This window comes from Acinonyx jubatus, chromosome C2 (assembly GCF_027475565.1).
Source record: "Acinonyx jubatus isolate Ajub_Pintada_27869175 chromosome C2, VMU_Ajub_asm_v1.0, whole genome shotgun sequence".
NCBI classification, from domain to species: domain Eukaryota; kingdom Metazoa; phylum Chordata; class Mammalia; order Carnivora; family Felidae; genus Acinonyx; species Acinonyx jubatus.
The window spans coordinates 59,345,872-59,371,087 of record NC_069384.1 but is presented as its reverse complement, the minus strand read 5'-3'; the positions used below and the strand labels follow the sequence as shown (position 1 = coordinate 59,371,087).

Here is a 25,216-nt window from a genome sequence, read left to right as displayed (position 1 = left end):
GAGGGTGGAGAGAGAATCTCAAGCAGGCTCTGTTCCGATGGGGGGGTGGGGGGGAGTGCGATTCCATGACCCTGCAATCACAACTTGAGCCAAAACCAAGAGTCGATTGCTTAACTGACTGAGCCCACCCAGGCGCCCCAATTTTGTATTTTTTTTATAGTCTTTAACAATATATCTGATTTTTCTAATAAAGTTATAGGCAACTTGAGAGCAAGAATTATTCTTCTTTGTATTCATTCCTTTGTTCATTCAGTAAATGTTAATTGCTTACCTCTCACATGCTGGGTTTGACTAAGCACTGTGTATACAATGGTGAACCAAATAGGCGCCGTCCCTGCTGTCCTAGAGCTGACAGACTAGTGAGGGATACAGGACTAAAACGTACCATCACATCTATACGTATATGCTCACACAATGCACTAAATTTCTGACTGGAGGATCGTAGTGTCATTTTCTGAAATTACGTCAACTAGAGGAGAATCAGGCCTACCTAGCTCAGGATGAAAACTGAAGTCTGCTTTGGTCATGATCAATTTGTGGTGGCCTGTCAGTACCCAGGAGAAGATGCCAAGTCAGCAAGTGACCACATGAGTCTGGAGCTCAAGGAAGAGGTTAGGGTAAGGGAAATGGATCTGGGAGTCAATGGCACACATGGCACAACCTACGGGAGTGGATGAGGCCACTTGAAGGGAAGGAGAGAAGGGAAGAGAATCTAACGCAGAAAGTCTGGAGCACTGGACCAGGAAGAGGTCAAGTCGAGGAGGTAGTTTTAACCAGCAAAAAGTCATTTTACTTTATGCTAAGTAAAAAAAGCCAGTCACAAAAGACCATATAGTATATGATTCCATTTATATGAAACGTCCAGCGTGGGCAAACCTATAGAAATAAAAAGCAGATTAGTGACTAGAAGCTGAGAGAATGAAACATGGTGAGAGGCTGCTAATGGATATAGGGTTTCTTTTGGGGGTGATAAAAATGCTCTGGAATTAGTGGTGATGGTTGTATAACTTTGGGAATATATTAAGAATTCTTTAAAAGGCGAATTTTATAGTATGTCAATTATATCACAATAAAGCTGGATTTTTTTATAGTTTTAAAGAAGGCCAGATTAGATACATTTCATGAAAAGAGTGGTCAGCTCTGTCAAATGCTTACACTGTAAGGTGAAAACTAAAAACAGCTATATTAATTTTAACAGCCAGAGCTCACTGGGGACTTTAGCCGGAGCAATATCAGTGGAAGATATGGGGAAGAAAATAAGGCAGGAGTGACCTGAAGAGCGAATACTGGCTTAAACACAGGCATCCAATTTTACTCCCTCCTGAAACCCACTAAAAGCACAATAAAGGGACTCTTTAAAGGCATACATCCACAAGGACAGGGAGAATAGAAAAGGCAAAACTTTGGAAACAAGAAAGCAGATGGATGACTTAGGAGACCAGAAAAAGTGAACTCCTAAGCGAACTGCAGAGAAAGCTGAGAACCAACCAAATCTACCCTGAAGGATCCTCAAAAGCCTCAGGCATTGACGGGAATCTCTGAAAGTAGGAATATAGAGGAAGGGACTAATGTAATGACTGAATGGCATTTGTGCTCTTCTACTACCTGGTAGAGGTCTACAATTTTATTATCTGGAGAGGATCTCTGGTTGACCCAGGGACAAGACGACACCATTTAGGACAGTGGTACAATCCCCAAAATGGGGATTGTATAAAAGAGTGGTGAGACCATCTTCCTCTGCCCTACCCTCCTCCATCCCTCTACTTTGGCTCTCCTCCTAAAATGCCAGCAGACAGCCCTTAATCCTTTGGGTGGAGACTGGAAGACACTTCTTTGTAGAAACTGACCAATCTAAGAGGAAAGACCCAAAGATAGTGATATCAGGGTTTCTCAACCAACAGCCCAGCCAGATCTACAGAGAAGTTCAGGAGACACCAGCCCAACCTACATTATGAGTTTAACAACTTCTGATCCACACAAGCAGACAACCAAGGACTACAGACATGTAACGAAATCTCCTAACTTTAAGGACAGAAATCAAAACAGGAAAGGATCTTGATGGAAAATAAGTATGCAAGAAGAAGGGAAAAAGTTTTTAGCCATCAGTAATATGATCAGAGAGATGAAGATACTATAGTCATTTAAAAAGATCATAATGCCGGGGCGCCTGGGTGGCGCAGTCGGTTAAGTGTCCGACTTCAGCCAGGTCACGATCTCACAGTCCGTGAGTTCGAGCCCCGCGTCAGGCTCTGGGCTGATGGCTCAGAGCCTGGAGCCTGTTTCCGATTCTGTGTCTCCCTCTCTCTCTGCCCCTCCCCCGTTCATGCTCTGTCTCTCTCTGTCCCAAAAATAAATAAACGTTGAAAAAAAAAATTAAAAAAAAAAAAAGATCATAATGCCATAAAAAAAAAAAAGAAAAAATTCAGAGAAGTAGTAGGTCTTTGGAATCAAAAACTTGTTAGCAAAAATTGAAAAAGGGACAATTTAGTGAAGATTAAGTTGAGGAACTCTGAGGAAGCAGAACAAAAAGGCAAAGATGGAAGCTGAAAAGAAAAAGTAAGATTAGACAGCCTGTCCAAAAGAAGGTAGACATCTCAATTACAGGAGCTGCAGAAAGTCAGAAAAGAGAGTGGAGGAGAGGAGATCATCAACTGTATAATTCAGTATTTCCTAGAACTAAAGGGCATGAGTTTCCAGATTAAAGGATGAGGAATGGTAATAGCTTCAGAATTTTCAATAGCAACACTAGAAGCAGAGAAACAATGGGGCAATGTCTTAAAAACTCTGAAGAAACATTGTTTCCAAGCTAGAGTTCTTTTCCCAGCCAAACTATTAATCAAGGGAAAGGATGGAGTAAAAAACCTGCACACAGATTAAGTCTTAAAATATTTACCTCCATGCTCTCTTTCTCAGGATGCTACTAGACAATATTCTCCATTAAAAGGAGGGAGTAAACCAGGAAAACAGAAAACATTCTGGATATGGGAAACAGAGGGGGTGTTCAACAGGAGGCCCCAGGATGGTGGCTGTGTCCCTGCAGAGAGGGCCCCTGGGCCTGACTGGAGCCAGCCAGGAGGCTCCACCCACAGAATACCCAAGGGGAATGAAGGTTATGAGAGGAAACTTACAAACAAACAGAGCTTTAGGAGATGACATACTTAAAAATAATGGTTAATTAACCAACAGTAGTAAGACAATTTCAGGAATAAGAAAAAGCACAGAAAAGAAAAAGTAGTCCTGGTTTATTCCATTGCTCAGCTCAGAATAGCAAACTTTGTCAAAATAAACACTGGATGCTGATCATACCAAGATTATAACTTCTTTGGGAGCATGGGGGATCAGAAATGGAGGCAGGAAGAGGTGAAAGAAAACAAAACAAAACGTTTGTCTTCCATAATGGGTCAAATGATCATGTCTAAAACTGAAAAACCAAGAAGTATCAGTACATGCTTGTTGTTTATAAATATGGAGGTACACACCAAAAGAAACTAAAAGAGTTAAAGACTGTTGTATTTGGGAAAGTATATAGTGGGACTGCTTTTTTTCTGAGTGAGCCTGGTAGAACAAGTTAACCATGTGAAGGAGTGACTTTGGTGACAATAAAACCTTAAAAAAGTGAACAGGTTATGAAGGATAAAGTAGTGGCAGCCACCACAGGCAACTGGGAAAGAGCCCGACTGTGAAAGGGAGCAGAGAGAGAAGGATGTGGATGGCGTGGGTGCTTTGATGTAGAAGAGACTAGAGCAGGGACCATGTGCAGATGGGAAAGATCCAGTTGAATGAGGGAGACTGAAATGGGAAGCCTGAGGGTGATGGACGAACAGGGTCTCCCACTAGCACATGCTGGGACTCTCCTCACAGGCAGAGTGATGCTCTGACAGCTGTGGACAAGAGGACAGAGTGCAGCAATTGGAGGGTCTGTAGGTCTGGTTACGGAAGGAGAGGAAAACTCTCTTTTCTCTTTGAGGCAGAGTCATCAGTTGAGAGTCGGGGAAACAGGAGGCTGAGGAGGAAAGTGCAAATATGACCTATTCCCACTGAGAGTGGGAGGGGAATGGCACCAAGAGCTGTAGATACCACGCATGTGACAAATGCCTAGTTGAAGCACCTGTAAGTTGGGGCAACTTTAATGCCCCACATGGCATCCTGAGAAAAAAATGAATCTTCTAAAAACCAATGCACAGAAAAAAAGGATAGAAGGAAACAAAATATTAATAGTGACTATGTCTGAATGCTAGAACTATAAGTTTTCTACTCTTCTACCATTCTCTTTTTTAAGCTTGAAAAGTACGCACGTACTATATTATGATGGAAACAGTAATCTTATTTTTCAAAGGGAATCCTAAGTTTTGACTCATGGAACTGAGCATCACATATTGATGATACTGTCCTCAAGAAATAAATCTTCAGGAGCACCTGGGTGGCTCAGTTGGTTAAGCGTCCAACTTCGGTTCAGGTCATGATCTCACAGCCCGTGAATTTGAGCCCCGCGTCGGGCTCTGTGCTGACAGCTCAGAGCCTGGGGCCTGCTTCAGATTCTCTCTCTCTCTCTCTCTCTCTGTCTCTCTCTCTCTCTCTCACTCTGCCCCTCCCCTGCTCATGCTCTCTCTGTCTCTCTGTCTCTGTCTCTCAAAAATAAATAAAACATTAAAAAAAATTTTTTTAAAGAGATGAATGTTTATAGCAACACATCAGAACAACCTAAATGTTTATTCTTTAACGGAGGGCTGGTAAAATAAGTAATTATGGTAGACTTATACAGTTGAATTCTATGCACTTGTTAATAGGAGCTGCTTTTATGCTAATATGGAAGCATCTCCAAGATATATGGTGAATAGATAAAAACAAAATAATCAACAGTGTATACAGTGTACTTCTACAAAAAGTTAATATTAAGCATAAATTTTTATATAGAAGTATCAATAAAAAGAATGAGGTAGATGTATACAGTTGACCTTTGAACAACACAGGTTTGAACTGCGAGGGTCCACTCACATGTGGATTTTTTACAGGACAGTACTGTAAATGTGTTTTCTCTTCCTTATGATCTTAATAACATTTTCTTTTCTCTAGCTTACTTCATTGTTAGAATACAGCACATAATACATGTAACATATAAAATATGTGTTAATCGAGGGGCGCCTGGGTGGCTCAGTCAGTTAAGCATCCGACTTCAGCTCAGGTCATGATCTCACAGTTTGTGGGTTTGAGCCCTGCGTTAGGCTCTGTGCTGATGGCTGGGAGCCTGGACTGGACCCTGCTTCAGATTCTGTGTCTCCTTCTCTCTCTGCCCCTCCTCCCTTGATCATGATGTCTCTCTCTCAAAACTAAATAAACATTAAAAAAAAATTTTTTTTAATAAAATAATGTGTTAATCGACTCTGTTATCAGTAAGGCTTCTGGTCAACAGTAGGCTATTAGTAGTTAAGTTTTGGGGGAGTCAAAATTATATGTGATTTTCGACTGTGCAGTGCTCGGCACCCCTAACCTTGGCATTATTCAAGAGTCAAATGTACATGCTGATATGGAAACATCTTCAAAATATATTGTAAATTGTAAAATTTACAATTATTATAAATAATTGTAAAATGAGGGTATGCAATGGTGTGTACAGTATGCTCCCATTTTGAAAAAAAAATGCAAGTGACTATACATATAAAATGCATAATATAGAAACTGGCAAGGATAGTTGTCTCTAGGAGGGGGGTTTCTTCAAATAATGGTATGGTAAATGTTCTCACACAACCAGAAGAGTAACTGCTTCATGCTGGTATGAAAGTACTATGTAGTGTGGTACACAGAGTTGCCTACCTGTTCAAGCATCACAATAGAGTCTCGGAGCACTCCTTTTAAACGATGGGCCTGGTCTTTGTTCTTCTCAATACTTTCTGCTCTTGACAGCATACCAGAGGCTAAACTGAAAAAAAAATACCATCTTAAAAATAAGGGGAATAGCTTCTAATCTTGTCATTTCTAGAAATCATCAGTGTCCTATGAATTTGCAAACAAAGCAAAAAATTAAATTAAAAAAACCTTATGACTAAAGTATAGTTAGCAAACCAAAATCTCTAAACCGGAATTCAGTTTTCTGCAGCTAGAGAATTACTGAAATAATAACAGGTTGGGGGGAAAAAAAAGACTTACTGCAGAGATTTCTCTTCTTGGAGGTGGAGACGGTAAAGGGACTGAGCAGCAGATTCTATCCTTGACAGCTTCAGAAACAGCGTCACATTCAACAGAACTAGCAACAGCAAACTAGGCAGAGCAAATTAATTGTACCTGGTTAATCCACTCTTATCCAGACCTAAAGCATTGCCATGTGCAGAACAGACACGCAAAACCTTTAAAAATGTACATTGTCCAGTCTGTGAGTTCGAGCCCCGCGTCGGGCTCTGTGCTGACCGCTCAGAGCCTGGAGCCTGTTTCGGATTCTGTGTCTCCCTCTCTCTCTGACCCTCCCCCGTTCATGCTCTGTCTCTCTCTGTCTCAAAAATAAATAAACGTTAAAAAAAATTTTTTTTAAATGTACGTTGTCCAGACCAGTTTCCAATTATTGTTATTGTTTAAATCAGTTATCTCTATTTTATGGTATGAGGTAATTAGGTAAAAAGCGGATGGTGAGGAAAAAGTTAGAAGGTAACTAGAGTGACAAAAAGTCCTCAAAATGGCAGGTTGGGATTGTCCCTGACATCTTTTCTCTCTGCAAGGAATCCCAGCCAGTGCTGATGTGCGACTACCAGCTTAGAAATCTACCAGGTAACCTTGAGAGATCTATTTTTGGGTGCTTTCAGCTTAAGCAATTATACCCCCATTATGCTGCACTTCAAAAAGGAAACGAAGATCAATATGGACTTGATCTTATGTAGATAGTCATACACCTTATTCCCCATGAAAGCCAAAACAAATTTTTGGAATTACTATTCAGAAAAAATTTCTTCTAGTTCAACTTAGACAAAGGAAGTATCAAATCCCAAATATGCGTGAATTGCATCATATATAAAATCTTACATGCTAAATGGATGTACTGTATTGGTTCTCACAGCAGCCTTTCAACTGAATGGAAGTATTTCTTATTACACATATATACAAATATATAGGTGGCATCATATCTTTCCTATTCTGTTAAAATATTGAGTTCCCTTAAAAATACATAGAATTCATCTTTACCTGCCAAAAGAAGATTGTTTAAAAAAATGAAAACTAAGGAGGAACAAGAAAACCAAATCTATGAAATTATTGTGGCACTTAAATGGTATATAGATCAACATTTCAACCTCTGACTATAAATTTTCTACACAGTAATACAAAAGATCACTGCTAATATTTAATATTCAAAATTGTTAGAGCAAACCGACTTAAACAGAATATGAAAGCCTTTCATAAAGCTCAAAGGTATATCAAACATTTGTATGTTCTGAAAGTTATAATTAGAAAAAACAGAGGACATAAGAACTTCATTCCAAAGTATATTCACCAAGAGTGTATCACCCAGTCAGAACCAATTCAATTAAATCTAATGGACTACCTCAATATTAAACTACATCCATGTAGATAATAGTAGTCGAAATACGTCTGCCTAAGTAGATTCCTATAGAATACTCTGAGGTTCTTGCTCACTGCTCGAGACCTTCCGACCCAATCTCTGGCACTGAGGCCTAGAAATCTGCATTTTCACAAGTGATCCTAGAGGGTAAGGATCATTGGTCTAATCAGATAGAGCAAAATAGCACTATTGGCATTTCACCAGCCTGCATATATAAATATTCTCTTTAAATCTATGGAACTTCCAGTAAAAACCTATGATGGTAGAAATAAATCAGATTAATTTTTGAAAAACAAAACATTTATTGAATGTGTACTTGGGGTATTCCCTCAGATTTAATAATTCTCCTGAAAATCATACATCAAAAACTGTCAGACTGAAGTATATAAGAGACAGAGCATGAGGGAGACAGAGGGAGAGAGGAAGACACAGAATCCGAAGCAGGACTCAGGCTCTAAGCTGTCAGCACAGAGCCCCACGCAGGGCTTGAACTCACCAACTGCGAGATCATGACCTGAGCTGAAGTGGAATATTTAATCGACTGAGCTACCCAGGCGCCTCAAATAGTGGCAATTTCTACACAATAACATACAAATGCATTCAAATCCTTTTGGAAACCATTAAAAGATAAGTGAAGGCACAAGCAAAATAAGCATGCAAAACAAATACTTACAAAATACTCATCACCACAATAAGGGCAGTATTACAGATTTCCATTTCCTTTTTCTTTCCTGCAGATCACAAACACACAAAAAACTTACATTAGAACAGGATTGTGATTAACACTGGTTAAAATTTAACTTCATTTGAAAAAAAATGGAGAAGAAATTTTGTACATGAATTGTAAAAACAACTTGATATAGGATGAATTCCCAGCACCCTTTTTTTTGATTTCTAATATCCTGACTAATGTGAAACTAATGTATGAAAAGAAAACCTATGTTTGGCCTACATTACAATTAATTTACTCTAAATAAACAAGCAATTCAATACATCATGTATGATCTCTAGTGAAGTTCCATCTCTGCAAATAATATTTGAACTGGGTTTATATACAATGCTTCCCTCCTTAATTTTTTAAATCACCCTCACCTGTTCTCTGTTGCCCAAATTTTTAAATTCCAAAACTAAAGAGGTTAAATTTAAATAGTAAATAAACATTCACACTAAGATATAAGCCTCAGAAGAGGATTTGATCATGTAGAATGAGGATGACAGTTTTATAGTTCTAAGAGAAAGGGAGTAAGAGTAGAGGCAAGATGTCTTCAAATTTGAGAATGGGGATAGTAAGAGTCAAATTCCATCTTTGCAATTTGCTGGGTTGGACCTGACAGGTACAGAAGGACTGAAAGCATATCATCAGTTTAGTACTTTCAAGGGTTAGAAGTCAAATGTCTGTAAATGCTAGGTAGGAAGTTAACAGAATGAAGCAGCCAGCAGCCAGGGACAGTGGTGGGGACTGGTGACTTGGGAGCACATGCTCTAATGGCACAGCTTCTACTAAGCTCCAGCAACTGTTGCTGTGAAGAGATTTGGGTCCAGAGCTGTCAGATGTGAGTTTTTACATAAAAACTCCCACCTTTTAAAATATCATGTGGGCCAAATAAAACACCTCTATTGGCCATATGCCTGCCATTTTGCAACTGCTTCTTTACACTTACACATTAGTTATACTGAAGGAAGTCCGAGTTTGATAAACATTATCAGAAAAGGAGAGGAAAAAGGGAAACCTCCTTTCTGATGTGTCCTATAAACAAGAGATGTATTCTGCTTCATATAAGTAAACTAAAATCTTCCATCTGTTTACTACATAATAGCTACCTGAAATATCCCCTTTGGCATCCAAGCCCACATCTCCAGAAGAGCGCTGAGAAGAAAGTTTAGGAACTGTTTCTGCTGTTCGGTTGAATGTTCGCCTTCTCCTTCGTAAGCCACTAAGTTTTCCAGCGTCTTCAACGGACTGATTTAACACAGATTCTTCCGCTAATAAGTTTGATTCTAAGAAGGAAAAAAAAATCATTAGACAGCAGAGAAACCTTCTTGACTATAAGATGTGAGGGTAGGGAGGGGATTGCTTTGTTTTCAGTTTTGTTTTTAATTTTTTTTAATTGTTTTATTTATTTTGAGAGACACAGAGAGCGTGAGCAGGGGAAGAACAGAGAGACAGGGAGACACAGAATCCAAAGCAGGCTCCAGGCTCTGAGCCTGATGTGGGGCTCAAACCCACAAATCATGAGATCATGAACCATGAGATCACAACCTGAGCCAAAGTCGGACACTTAACTGACTGAGCCACCCCGGCGCCCCTTCAGTTTGTTTTTTTAAAGCCTTGGTAACTTTCTTTAACTATTACTTAGGCTCTTGTGGCCTAGATTCAAACCTTACTATTAATAAAAAGTTTTGGAGGATAAAGTGATCCTATAATGAGGCTTCACTATTCTAGGAAGAATGAACTATATTAATAAATGATGGAATCATCAGAGCAAATTCACCATGTGCTATATTAAATATTAACATAATGATTTCAGTTATGGAAACAACAGGCTACCCACTTACACTGGATCATTAGAAAGATTTCCAAGAAAGACTGTGGTACTTGATTGTCAATATCAAAGGAAGGAGGAGCATATAATAGTTCTAGTTTATAAATGAGGGTTTGCAAAAAGTGAGTACTGGTAAGAAAAATCTGCAAACAACCTAAAAACCTCATTTTTGTCTTTTTTTTTTTTGACCTTTTCTTCACCAGATTTTTTATTAGAAGCTCATTATCCAGTGGCCAAACTAATTTTTGAATAACATTTTCTTTGCTCCTGATTAGGAGTTTAATAATGAATAGCCAAGAGAGAAGAGCAAGAAAAATAACCAACAAACTAGATAATCAAGCCTTACTTTACCCTGAGCTGACTGACCCCAGCTTTTCTTTAACCAGAATTAATTATGTTTATGTATATATATTTTTTTCTCATGTTTTATTTTAAGGAATATCCAAACAGAACTATATCACTTCCCCAGTCTAGTCCCTACCTCCACTAAATCCATACACGTACGTGTTACCATTGCTAAGTGGGCCTGCATAAACCCAAGGAAGCTGCATTGATAAGGATTGCGGGGTAGAGGTGGGGCCACCAAGGAACACCAAGTGCATATTTGTGGTAAGTTACGCAGTTTCTCACTACAGTCAGCCTTCTTGGCTCCTTGCAGGGAGTGACAGCTCCTCAATGTGTGATCTTGGACAAGTCACTTAACCTCTCTGTTTCAATATTTATTCTTTAGTAAAATGGAAAAAAAATAATAGTACCTACTGCACAGTATTGTAATAGGTTGATATTTATAAAGCATGCAGAACATGTCGGGCATATAATAAGCATAATATGAATGTTTGTTAGACCAATGAAAATTAAAGTTTCCAAATTCCAAGTCGGGTAGTTAGGATCACTTCAGTGGGAGTCAATTCAACGTCATCTGCTGTGAATCCAAATGAGGTTATCAATCTGTTTTGTTAATATCTTTACAAAAATAGATAAACTAAGAAATTTACAAACCAAGCTGTCTGAAATAGTCCTCCAATGAACTCCAGGAATTCTTTTCAATTAGAGATTTGATAATGGCCCACGGTTGTTTCCTGTACTTCACATCTGTAGAAACTCTAATAAATTACGGAGGAAAAAGTTTATTTAAAGGATAGAATTTAGTTCTATTATAGTTGTATTTATAATCTAAATGTAAGATATGTCCACTGGAAAGCCAAAGGACTCAAAGTCATTAAGACTATGAAAGAAAATTTATGCACTGATGACAACTTTTTAGAAAATTACTATATGCTGCTAATAATTTCATGAAATTTTCCTTCTAAGTACTTGGCATTTTATTTTTTCCTTTCTCTAGCCCTGAATTTTCTTTACTTAAACAGCAATAAAGGCTCAAAATAAATTCTAAGTTTTCTAAATGCCTTGTATAAAAAAATCTCTAGTGGTCATAAATTAGGTAAAAGTAACTACATTAACTAAGACAAGGCAAAGCACATGGTGGCACATCACTATCTTTAATACACCAACATTTCTTATTTCCATTGCAGCAATGTGCTCACCATGTGCTCCTCAAGAACTCACAGCTGCCTTGACATAAAACAGGGTCCTGTGACTAGTTTTGGCCACTGGACGGTGAAGACAGTTCTAGAACTCTCTTTTCCTGTAGCAACTGAAACAACACATATTCTGGATGGTGCAGCTACAGAATGTCAAAGTGTTCATCAGTTTGTGGCCTTGAGTAAGGAGCTCCACCCCTCTGCTGACCACTGGTGGTCATATAATTTGAGCAAGAAATAAAGTTTGGTTGTCTAAGGCTACTGCTAAGATTTTAGGATTGACATGTTCCAGAATAAAATCTCACCTATCCTGACTAATATTTCATTTACGATATTCATTTACGATAGCTCACCTCAGCCGGCATTTCTGTTTTGAGGATCGGATGATATGGTATCTGTTCAGGGTATAGAAGTAATCATGGTAGGGAACATCATGTGTCAGTACTTCTGAATCTACCAAATAAAATTGTGCTTCCCGACTTTCTTTATACAGTGTCTGTCAAAATAAGATTAAACATTTTTTTTTGCATGTTCAAGTTTAATATATCAAATTCCTTGCCAATTTAGAACACATATACTAAAATTACAAAAGACATGAGAAGCCTATATACAAACCCAGAAGAGCCTTCGTGTTGGCTATGCAATCTATGAATTGAGAAGATGGGACCTGCAGAAAGAGTATTTGTTGCCTGTCATTTCATTGTACCATTATTTTTTCCTTCTTTTAGGTATGAGGAGGAGAGTCTCTTATGTATGTCATTAGTTTATAAAAATTTTTAAATGTTCCTGATAGGGGAACAATTTAAAATTCAAACTGGATGAAGCAAAGACCCACCCCAAAATTCATAAAAATTTAACAATCACCCTTCACCAAAAAAGTGAAGGAAGCTTGGGGCACCTGGGTGGCTCAGTTAGGTGTCCGATTTTGGCTCAGGTCATGATCTCGTGGTTCTTGGGTTCGAGCCCCGCATCAGGCTCTTTGCCGACAGCTTAAATCCTGGAGCATTCTTTGGATTCTGTGTCTACCTCTCTCTCTGCCCCTCCCCCTCTCATGCTCTGTCTCTATCTCTCAAAAATAAATAAAAATGTTAAAAAAAATTTTTTTTCAATGAAGAAAGGGGACAACCAAAGAAAACACTGCCTACCTTAACAGGATTTGGAGTGGTTACTGGTCAAACCTTCCTCATTTTAACCATACCCTTTCAACCTATCCTGTAACATTATCAAAGATTCTCCAATGTCAAAATACCAAACTCTTCTTAAATAAGTCCTTTTAAACACTGGACAAAAACTGTAATAGTATAACTAGTTCAGATGTTAAGATATTTTCTAACTATTTGCAGAGCAGATACACTATACCTCAACATAAATTGGTCAAGCACAAACTCTACTATAAAGACAGTGCCACACTGGCCAGAGTAGAGCACTGAATATCTTATCATCTCTTCCCATACATCACAGCACCCCTCTAGTTATTTGGCTATAACTCTTGGCATGATCCCGTATATTGGATTCCAGTAGTGTTCTTTATTAAACCATTTATTATGGAAAAGTTAAAACATACACACGAGTAGAAATGAGGTATAATGAACCCTCATAAACTCAACAGCCAGCTTCAACAACGTTAACTCTTGCCCAGTCCTCTTCATCTGTACCCTATCCCCACATTCCCTCCCTCTACCACCATGCTCTCCCTGGCTAGATTACTTTTAAAGGATACCCCAGATATCAGAATAATTTTATTCATAAATATTCCAGTGTATCTCTTTATTTCTTCAGTGTGTCTCTTTAAAAGATATTCTTTTCTTTAAAATACAGCTACAATACCATTAATATATGTAAAAAATTAGTAATTCCTTAAATCTCCTAAACATATTTTTAGTTGGTTTGTTTGAATTAGGGTTGGTTGATTTGGTTGATATGCCTCTTCAGTCTTTTTTAATCTGTAATAGTTTCTCCTCCCTTTTGTTTTGCCATTTATTTCTTAAAATTGTCGTTAACTGGGGACAATGACAGGTTTCTCTCTTCCCACATATATGATTCTTTTTGAATACTGATGGAGGAAACATACCTGCTTTTCAGTGGCAGTGGTGCACTTTCCAGTAAGTGGATTATTAAGGATTATAGTGTAGGTCATGGTTCTCAGTTGATCACCTCCAGGTTCTATTTTCCAAGGGGTGGACACTACATCTAATCACAGCAAACGTAAAGAGTTGGTTCTAAAACTCTGAAGAGTATGACTTGAAATGGAATCAGAGGTAGGGCTTTTTTTTAAGTATAATTAACATACAGTGTTGTATTAGTTTCAGGTGTACAAAAAAATGACTTAACAGTTCTATACTTTACCCAGTGCTCATCATGGTAAATGTACTCTTAATCCCCTTCACCTAATTCACCCATCCCCCCAAACACCTCCCCTCCAGTTACCACCAGCTTGTTCTCTGTATTTGAGTCTGGGGTTTTATTTGTCTTTTTGTTTTCTCTTTTGTTTTCTTAAATTCCACATATGAGTGAGATCATATGGTATTTGCCTTTCTCTGTCTTATTTCACTTTGCATTAATACCTTCCAGGTTCATCCATGTTGTTGGAAAGGGCAAAATCCCATTCCTTTTTTTATGGCTGGGTAATATTCCATTACACACACACACACACACACACACACACACACACACACACACACACATGTACGTATACATACACACACACAGACACACCAACACCATCATCACCTCTTCTTTATCCATTCATCTGTTGATGGACACCTTGGCTGCTTCCAGATCTTTGCTATTGTAAATAATGCTGCAATAAACACGGGGGTGCATATATCTTTTTGAATTGATGTTTTCATTTTCTTTGGGTAAAAATCCAGTAGTGGAATTACTGAATCAATGGTAATTCTATTTTTAATTTTTTGAGGAACCTCCATACTGTTTTACATAGTGGCTGTGCCAGTTTGCACTCCCACCAACAGTGCACGAGGGTTCCTTTTTCTCCACATCTTCAACAACACTTGTTATTCCTTGTGTTTTTGATTCCAGCCATTCTGATAGGTGTGTGGGGTATTTCACTGTGGTTTTGATTTGCATTTCCCCAATGATTAATGGAAAGAAATAGTTTTTAATTATTTAAATTTTTATTTTTGACCAGTCCTAATATCCTTTTGACAGTGTTATCATTTTAACATTAAAGAATAGTAAAATTAAATGTAAGGCCCTCTTCTTGTATGTGACATATTCCCCATCTTTGATCCATTTACTTCTAAATTATTGTCTATTAACACACTTTCTTTCTTTTCTTTAGAAAAGAAAATTAAAAGTTGTTTCATCTGTAGGCTTCATTTTAAAGTCCCCAGTACCTGTGAAGAGAAATATTGGCACCAACCTTATTAAACACAAACAGAACAACACTTTATTCCCATCATTGAGGACAAAACCTTGAAAGACATTTGCCATTATGCAACAATAAGACCTTGATCCCAACTTGTGGAAAAATCATGTAATGAGAAATCATGTAATGTTAATGGCTTATCTGTCAAAATCTTTAATCAAGAAGGGGGCTATGAAATGTAATGACACAGCCTTTTCCAAGTTGAGAAAGCTATAGGATAATCTCTGTATTAATGGCAAGATCTTGTTAAAAATTCTCTCTTAGGGGAGTCTGGGTGGCTCAGTTCAGGGGTGGCCAACTTCGGCTCAGGTCATGATCTCATGGTTCATGAGTTCAAGCCCGGCGTCGGGCTCTGTGCTGACAGCTCAGAAGCCTGGAGCCTGATTCAGATTCTGTGTCTCCTTCTCACTCTGCCCCTCCCCGACTCACATGCTATCTCTCTCTCTCAAAAATAAATAAACATTTAAAAAAATGAAATAATATATATAAATATATAATTCTTCTTATTTTCCTAATAACTACACAGTGAGTAAAAATAACTTTGAAGAGAAATATATTTTTAGAACATAGCACAGGTCATTTAACAAGGCAAAGACTACATAGGTATAGGTAATGGCATCGTGAACTCTTTTGCAAAGATCTGACTAAATCACCTAATGCTGTTCACACAAATGGACTTAGGCAATTAGTATACTTGACTGCTATTTGTCAACATCTTAAAATACAGAAGACTTATCTAATCTATCAACCATCACCAAAAAATGAAGCAAAGCTTTGTGATATAGACAATTTTACTCAACTTCTTTCATATAGCTAGGCCTTGAGATTTTTTGAGGGACCCTGAAGCTGCATTTTGAGTATGTGGAAAAAAATCTTACAACTAAACTAAAAAGGCAGTATCACAAACTATAGAATCTACCCTACAGAATTATATATATATAGTTATTTAGTTATTTTTAATAATCTCTACACCCAACATGGAGCTTGAACTCATGACCCCGAGATCAAAAGTTGCATGCTCTTCCAACTGAGCCAGCCAGGCATCCCTACCATACAGAATTTGCTGTAAAAAATAATTTATTTAATTGTCCATGAAAGAAGATACAAAATTTATTCTAAAATACTTTTCAAGCAATTATTTTGGTCCTATGTCAGTCTGTTTCAAAAAAATTATACAAATAATCCATTGTTAATTAGCAACATAATTTTAAGGTATCATTGGATTCTGCTATAAAATTGCACACTACTCAACAAAAAAACTATTAACAAGGGTAAAAGTATGTCTTCCACTTGTATTGTAACCAATGTTACCAACAATCCTACTGAATCATGTACCAGAACATCATATAATTAACAACATTTTGGACTAGTCAAGCCCCCCAATACCTAAGTAAAGCTCATCATGATATAAAAAATCAGGGATGAAATTATTTTTAAAATACAACAATGTACAAAGGACACATCAGCCACTTGATATACTGAATTAAAGTAATAAAAAGCAGGATCTGCAGAATCCTTTATGAATCCTTTGATGTAATAAAGTTTTAAAATTGGCAAATCTTCATTCCATTAGGATGGCTGTTATCACAAAGACTGAAAATAACAAGTGCTGGCAAGGATATGGAGAAATTGGAACCTTTATGCATTGCTGGGGAGAATGTAAAATGATGCAGCCATTCTGGGGGGAATGTAAAATGATGTAGCCATTATGGAAAACAGTATGGCCATTCCTCAAAAAGCAACCATAGAGTTACCTAAGGATCCAGTAAGTCCACTTCTACATATACACCCAAAGGAATTGAAAACAGGGACTCAAACAGATATTTGTATATCAGTGTTCACAGCAGTATTACTCACAATAACTAAAAAGTAGAAACAACTCAAAACTCCATCAATGGATATGAATGGATACACAAAATATGTATATACATAGAATGGAATGATATCCAGCCTTAAAAAGGAATGAAATTCTGACACATGCTACAAGGATAAACCCTGAAGACACGCTAAGTGAAATAAGCCAGACACAAAGGGACAAATATTGTATGATTCCACTTATTTGAGGTACCTAAAGTAGTCAAATTCGTAAAGACAGAAAATAGAATGGTGGTCATTAGCAGTTGGGAGAAGGAGGAATAGAGATTTATTTTTTAATAAGTACAGAGTTGCAGTTTGGGAAGATGAAAAAGTTCTGAAGATGGATGGTTTTGATGATTATACAATGTCAATGTGCTTAATGCTACTGAAACGAACACTTAAAAATGGTTAAAATGGTATATGTTATGTTATATATATTTTACCACAACAACAAAAAAAATGGTCAATTTTGGGAATGGCTATATGGGTTTTATTATACTATTCATGCAACTTTTCTGAAAGTTTATAATTTTCAAAATTAAAAAGTGGAATAAAAAGACTTAAAACTGAGTTTTGAATTACAAAAGCAGTGTCATACAACTGCTAACAAAGATTTAAAAGAACACCTATTTAGAAGTTCCCTAATTAAAAAAAAAGATCAAGTAGTGCTGAAATTTTAGTTTAGTGCCGAAATTAAATTCATAAATAATTGACTATACAAAATCTTTTCATGAAAAAAGAAATACTTCTTAGTTTTTTAAAAAGAAGCCTTTGAAACGTATTCTCAAGAAATAGAACTTTGATTACCAGGTAACAACTTCAGAAGATAGCAGAATGGTGTACAGTAAGCAGATTCTCTTTGGGGGCAAAACTTCTGATGAATTGTAGGTCTAAACAGCACCATTCCTATTACTGTCTATACTTGTAATTAGCCAGAAGCTTTTGCTTCCAAAAGCCATTTATAACATCAGATAGCAAACACAGTCATCCATATTGAAGCTAGATAAATATCAGACACCTGGTACAGTTGTGAGTCAAAGAACAAACTTCATTTAGTACCAGCATGGAATAACATACTTGTTCCTCGGGGGTCTTTGCAGCCATAAACATGACAGGGCAATATCAACAAGCATCATCTTAGAAAATTAAGAAAAATAACATATCCAACTATTTTGAAATATCAAGTTCTCCAGGTAGACATAAATAGCAAGAAAATACAAAACAGATTTTGAAGAGATATAGTTAAATATAAGCTACTGCGTGAAGAGGAAAATTTATATTCCTCAGATATTCCACATTTTTAAAACTAGAACAGAAAAAAATGATTTTTTAAACAGAGAGTTCTTAATTACAAGACTCAATTGCTATCAATTAGAAATCACTTTGCTATACTACTCTGAATAAGAATAAATTATTTTTTGTATCTAGAATCCATATCAATGATATAATCTATGAATACATAGAAGTTTCAAATAAAAGAATAATATCTAATGGTTAATAAAGTGGCTCAATTATAAACTATATTTAAAACTGACTGTAGAATAACTTTCTCTTTGACTATGTCAAATGATTAAACTTACATGAATCTCTGCTGCTGCTGTTTTATAATGTTTTATAGCAATTTAAACCATGTGCTCCCAAGGTTTATAAAATATTTTTGAATATTTAGGATAAATTCAGTTTCAAACTATAAGCTTATTTGAGATGTTTAGCAAAATAAAACTTTTAACACATAATCAGTGCAATCCTTTTTATGAGTCTAACTAATTTCCTAACTGGACTATTTTTTTTTTTTTTTTGGTATTTTCATTGAGATATACCATAACCATTGCAATCTCAAGTGTACGTCTAGCTCCATGAATTTACACAAAGAAAACACACATGTGTACCAGATCAAGATAGACTTTACCAACATCCCAAAAGTTCCCTCCCACTCTTTACCTGCCCAATTCTCCACACAGCAAATACTATGCTGATTCTATGTCCATAAATTAGTTGTGCCTGTTTTTGAACTTTATATAAAGAAATCAAAGTATGTACTCTTCTGTGTCTGGCTCCTTTTGCTTAACATTATATCTGTGAGATTTATTGATATTGTTACAAGTAGCAACGATTTGTTTTTTTTTTTTTCATTGCTAGTATAGTAATCTTTTGTGTGAACACACAATTTGTCTATCCATTCTATTATCCATACCCACCATATATTACTGGTGGGTATCTGGGCTGTTTTGTTTTGGGACCATTATTAATAATGCTGCTATGAACACTGTAGTACATGTCATTCAGAATACACATACCTACTAGTAGAATTGGTGAGTCATAGAGAATTTTTATGTTCAGCTTACTGCCAAACCATTTTGCAAAGTGATTGTACCAATTTACACCCTACTAGAATCCAACTGTTCTGCAACAGAATCCTTTTAAATTAGGTTCAAATAACTGAACTGGTACATTAATAAATATATAGGGTTTTAGTTTTCAAAGGGTTTGAACCTCATTGTAGGTAGGATCTGACTAATTGAACAATTACACTGCTCACATGTAAATTTAACCAAAACGCTTAAATATTAGTTTATCTGTCACCAAAATAAAATCAAAGTCTAATTTTCCCCCTGACAACATAAATTAATTTATATAGGCTTAACTCTTAAAGGATAATAGAATTCTCCCAAATTTATCATTAAACACAAAACCAACCTATTATATTTCTAGAATCGGCAAATCTCTGCATGAAGCGTGAACTGGTGAAGAGCAATTCAAACATTCTCTCAGCACTGATATGAAAAACACGGTTGATATAAAGTCTTCCATGAAGATCTTTCTCAGGCATATTTTCTGGGGAAACAACAGCAAAAGGAAACAACAACAACAAAAAACACAGGACTGAAAGGGAAGAAACTAAGGAATGGTAATTTCAAGATTTCGTTTTTGTTTGTTTGTTTTGGCACAAAATGGTTTTTAAATGTGATTACAATGATCAGCACATTCCAAAACACTATTAAAACTCTAAATTGGCATTATATACATATGTACTGTATATAATTATATATAATATATATTTAATTAAACCATATATGATCAATATTTCAGTCATCAAAACCCTAAAGATATAAAAATATTTAACCTGAATGATATCAAACTCTTGTACTACATCACTCAAAAGAATACTTCAAAAATGATAAGGTTAATACTGGGATATATAGGGATGTATCTACCACAGCAATTAGCAGGTCCTATTTCTGAATGGTCATACATTCAATAGATATTAAGTCATGAGTGGCTCTAATATCTGCTGCACTCACCAACTTGGTAGCCTGAATAACGTTTCAAACCTGACTTAAAGCCACCTGCCCCAAGACAAGTCTTATCGTATTCACAACCTATTCTCAATACCATACGTTAAAAGAACTAAGAAATCCTTCTGAAAAGTATTCTTCAAAGCTAAGTAGAGCCCAGTGGAATATTTAATTTTTCTGGGAACCTGATAATGATGATGATGTTGAAAACTACCAGTAGCAAATGAAGAAGCAATATCTGCTCACCTCTCCTCATATTCCCTGGAAACATTATATAAAATAGCCCATGCTTATATGGTGCTTACCATATATCAGGCATTGTACTAAGCACCTTACAAGTACCCATTCATCTTATCCTCGCAGCAATCCTGTGAGATGAGTGGTATTATCATCACCTTCATTGTATAGATGAGGAAACTGAGGCAATGAGAGAGAATTGCCAAAGCTCTATGGCTAGTGAGTGACTGAAATGGAATTTGAATTCACTACAGCTCCAGGGCAACACAAACTTAACCTCTATTTTATTGCCAGGAGTTTAACTTAAAAGAATCAAAAAGGAAATAAAAAAAAAAAAAAAAGACAGCTAGGAATAAGAATCTGATAAAGGAAATAGAGTAAAGCAATCCATATGAAATTTTAATGATTTCAGGACTAGGATTATTTATTATTTCAAGGATTACGCTCCATCAATACAGAATAAAAACTGTGACAAAAGCCCCCCATATTACAGATATCATGCTCTGACAACTGTCTGTGTAGGCCATCTGTCAATATTAAGCCATGGGAAGCAATCAGGTCAAGCAAAAGGCAGTAGTTCAAGAATCAGAAAAACTCTTCTAGTTCTGCCTTCACCCCAACTATTCCTTTTTCTCCCTCATCAAATGATTTGTGTTTCTCTATTTTGCTACAGGTGCAAAGAACTTAGGGATATCAGACGGATATTGATTTACCTTCTCCCTGCAACAATACTTTGTGTAGGCAAAAGCTAGTCACAGAAATTTCAAATAATGGCTCCTTCCATAGAGAAATAAATCACTGAAACTAGGTAATATGCTAAGGTTTTCTGAGATAACTTCCCAATTAGGCTTGAGAAATAGCTTTTTCTGAAATAGAATGTATGTTCATTGAAAAAATTACTGATATATTCACAAAGAAAACAAACAAGTATAGATGATTCTATTAACCCTGTTCATTTCCTTCATGAACTTATCCTGAATTGTAATTATTATCTTTACTGGCCTGTTGACTTGTTTATTGCCTCTCTCCTGCATAAGACTCTAAGTTCCATCTGAGTAGGGGCTATGTCAATTTTAAACACCTATATACATTATGTATTTGGCACATAAAAGTGTTAAATAACTATTTCTGAATGAATGACTACTGAAAGTGCTTTAAAAAAAGTATCTTACAGTCAATTTTTATTTATAGGACTTCCATTTTGCAACCATATTTTTTAACTTTTTATTTCGGAATAATTTTAGATTTACAATCAATGAAGCTCGGTGTTATTGTTACCCTTTTCCAGTAATGTCCTTTTTTTGTACAAAGAATCCAATCCAAAATACCACACTGCATTTCATTGTTTTATCTCCCTTATCTCCTCCAGTTGTGATAGTCCCTCACTCTTTCCTTGTTTTTTAATGGCCTTACACACTTGAAGAACTCTGGTCAGGTATTTTGTAGAATGTCCTTCAATTTGGGTTCATCTGTTTTTTCATGATTGTACTGGGGTTGTGGATTTGGCGAAGAACACCCACAAAGGTGAAGTCCCCTTCTCATCAAACTCAGGGGATCCAGGGTATCAGCATGAGTTATGATAATGGTAACCTTGATCATTTGGTTACGGTGGTGTCTGGCAGGCTCCTCCTCTGTAAAGTTACCATTTTTACCTTTCCATATTCTGTTTGTTAGAAATGCGTCACCAAGCTCAGCCCATGCTCAAGGGAAAGAGAATTAAGCTCCACTTTCTAGAAGGGGGAGTATGATCGCTTCTCGGCCTTTTGGCTAAGATCAAGTGTAGAAGGGGGAGTATGTATGTATATTATTTGAAACGCTGTAAGGAAGGCTTGTGTTTTGTCCCCCATTTACGTATTTATTTGATTATTTGTATCAGTATGGACTCATGAATAGTTATTTTATACTTTAGGTTATAATCCAATACTATCATTATATATTTTGTTGCTCAATTTTTTTTTTTTTTTTTTTACTTTGGCCATTAGGAGCTCTTTCAGGTTGACTCCTATGCCCTTTTGATACACCTCTTTTTTTTTGAAGCATTTCTTTACTTCTGGCCCTACAAGAAACTCCAGCCTCATTTTGCATATTCCCCACCTCAGCCCTAGAAGCAGTCATTTCTCTAAGGAACTCTTAAACTGTAATTTTTCAAAAGTAAGTTTCCTATTCACATTTATGAAGGAAACAAACTATACTCACATAAATATTACATTTTCATATTTCATTTAAACTCAATTAGTTGATCAATTATTCTATATTATGACTGACAAAATGGAATTTGTGGTATTACTATTAGAAATTAATACCTTTTGTATGGAAGTTAATTCAAGGAAGTAAGAACCTGAAATAAACTATTTCCATCTGGGATTATTTATGTATGACATTCACAGTACTTTAAAGCCTCCTATCCAAGTAAGATCACCAGTGATACTGCTGTGACATATGAAGCTAGCAAGTGGTATTTCAAGTAGGGAAGGGAACAGCGCTCAACCTGAGAGCAGGTTACTATTTCCAATAAAGAAGAAACATCTCTTGAATTGAAAATATTCAAACCTATCAGTTTGAAAGTAGCCAGTGGAAAGGATGGGAAAAGTAAGTCAGATAAATAAATATGAGAGGGACATGGGCATGCATGGAACTAAAACCCTATGTGGACAGTGTTTTGAGAGTTCACGAAAAATGTACCAGATAGGTATGCAAGAAAAGCAGATTTGGAGTTTAATTAAGTAACTAAGGACACACAATTTGTTCTATCCTGTATCTTCTTAAAAACTGGTGACCTGCTGTCTTCTTGACATAGTTTGAGGGCTTTCTTTACATGTGAAAAACCAAGTTCAATTTGAGAGTGTTGTTTAAAAACCTGCCTCAGGTAACTATGTCAGGGTTACCTGGTTTAGTCTCATGGTGCTTCCCTGATGTGCTAGACTATTTCATGGCTTTTTCTCTGCTTTCCCCAGAGGCTTACTTGTCCTCACCTTTATTAATTAGCATCACCTGATATCTGATTCCTATTTTTCTTTGCATGAGTTTCCAATTCATCTTGGTCTGTCAGCTGTAGATCATGGATTCTAATTTTGTTATTCTTATGTGCCCCTCCCCCAGCCTAATCTTTGCCTCACTTAGCTTCCATTCTCAACATAAGTGACTTTGGTTAGGGCACCCTGTCACACCAAGTTCTGATCTAAGCAATTAAAACTAAACTTAATTCTGTCATGACACAGCCCTGGTATCTCATGACATCAGCCAGTTTGTCAGCTTCCACTCAAGGCTCTACCTCCTGGGGCAGATGTTTCACAGACTATCCGTGACTATCCGTGACACGCATAGAGCAGGGCAGGTGAAAGAAGTAAACCCTGATAGCAACAGAAATGTTATTTTAGCCAAAAATACAGCCACCATTTCATTATACTTGTAGATGTGGATACATTGTGTCAACTCATCTTCATCTGCCAGGAAACTCCTAGCATCTTCTCAAATTCTCTGCACTCCTACCCAAAACTGAGCATGTAGTTAATAAGCTGCAGAAAGCCTATCAGCAACAGCACTCTAGATAAACAAGGTTCTTCTACAGCTTATTCTATGAAATATTATATATCAAATTTTCAAGTTCATATATGGCTTAACAGATTAAAACACAATGCTCAGCATTTTGTTCAGGAGGTGGCAGCCCAGAACCCATTTCTGGAAGTACAGAAATATCCCTAAAAAGGCTCCCTTCAATCTTGGTGGGTCGCCTACCATAGCATAAGAACATTAAAAAAAGAACAAGTCAAAGCAGATTCTAGGCTAACTTTTCCTATATGGGCTTCAGTTAAAATCCACATCAAAGGGAGCACACTAGTTTCAGGCCCCTCTGTAAGATATCTCATGAGGATACACGAGTCTAGAAGGAGTCTCTCCTTCAAAATGGTACTCTCCCAAAGATTACAATCTGTAGGTTGCAGAAGAGAGAAAAAAAGGAAATCCTCTCATTTTCTCACTCAGACTGCTTACAATGGTAGATCAAAATACTATGATTTTAAATAAGATGATGTTTGGTTTAGAATACTCTGCCATCTACCTAACTCTCCCTAAACCCACACACAGATTTCCTGGGATGGTTTTCTTCTTTTGACCTTTCTTATTCTTTTGACCTTTCACTGATTTAAAGTATCTTCATAAGGTCACAACTTCCAGAAAATAAAAAATAGATTCCTTATAATAGCCACTTATGATAAGCCTGAAATTTTGAAATCTACTTAGGGGAAGCAACAGAAGTACTTGATTTGTTATCTAATAAGGAAAAAGTCATTACGTGCACCTTAAAGAAAACCTCCACAAAAGAAGGTTAAATGTTACATGTAAAGTCTTACTGCTGTAAAACCAGTCTTTAAAGGGACATCAGCAAGAAGGAAATGTGACCAGGGCTAACATGCAATACAGCAACTACACTGCTGTTATTCTTTATTTCTAGATATGAACACAACTTCTATGAGATATATTATCCCTTATGTAACTTATCATTAATGTTAATTTTTGAGGACCAATAAGGAAGCTTCTTTTTGAGGACCATTCTTATAAAAGAGCAGGTGAGAAAGAAGAGGGGGAAAAATTGTTTTGGTGTCACTTACCTATCTGGCCACTGGGTGCCAGAGTAGGTCTTCCTAAAGTCAGAGGTTCAGTCAGGCAGATTACTAATTCATACACACTGCAGCACACCAGAGCATGAATGGTAAGGACACTAAGAGAGTCTAGTCATTCATGGAGCTCAATCCTCTTAAAAAAAACTCTCAACTATGTTTCCAAAAGAACTCAACAACTGTCCAAATGCATTC

The 25,216-nt window shown here is 36.6% G+C and overlaps 1 protein-coding gene and 1 pseudogene across 3 annotated transcripts in view; one reads left to right on the top strand and one right to left on the bottom strand.

Annotated features, from left to right (window-relative positions):
• GRAMD1C (GRAM domain containing 1C) overlaps positions 1-25,216 on the bottom strand; it is a 102,551-nt gene that overhangs the window by 2,225 nt on the left and 75,110 nt on the right. Inside the window, exons 10-19 of one of the 3 annotated variants that reach the window (XM_053220881.1) lie at positions 25,013-25,045; positions 19,570-19,707; positions 13,699-13,817; positions 11,981-12,123; positions 11,086-11,189; positions 9,365-9,541; positions 8,217-8,274; positions 6,145-6,255; positions 5,812-5,917; positions 2,418-5,327 (exon numbers count right to left, since the gene is read on the bottom strand). In XM_053220881.1, coding sequence (XP_053076856.1) covers positions 5,322-5,327; positions 5,812-5,917; positions 6,145-6,255; positions 8,217-8,274; positions 9,365-9,541; positions 11,086-11,189; positions 11,981-12,123; positions 13,699-13,817; positions 19,570-19,707; positions 25,013-25,045 — 995 coding nt within the window. In that variant the 3' untranslated portion in view covers positions 2,418-5,321. Of the gene's footprint in view, positions 1-2,417; positions 5,328-5,811; positions 5,918-6,144; positions 6,256-8,216; positions 8,275-9,364; positions 9,542-11,085; positions 11,190-11,980; positions 12,124-13,698; positions 13,818-19,569; positions 19,708-25,012; positions 25,046-25,216 lie in introns of those variants that run through there. The other 2 variants (XM_053220880.1, XM_027060877.2) reach the window with 2 other exon arrangements.
• On the top strand, positions 22,153-22,303 carry LOC113600050 (uncharacterized; annotated as a pseudogene).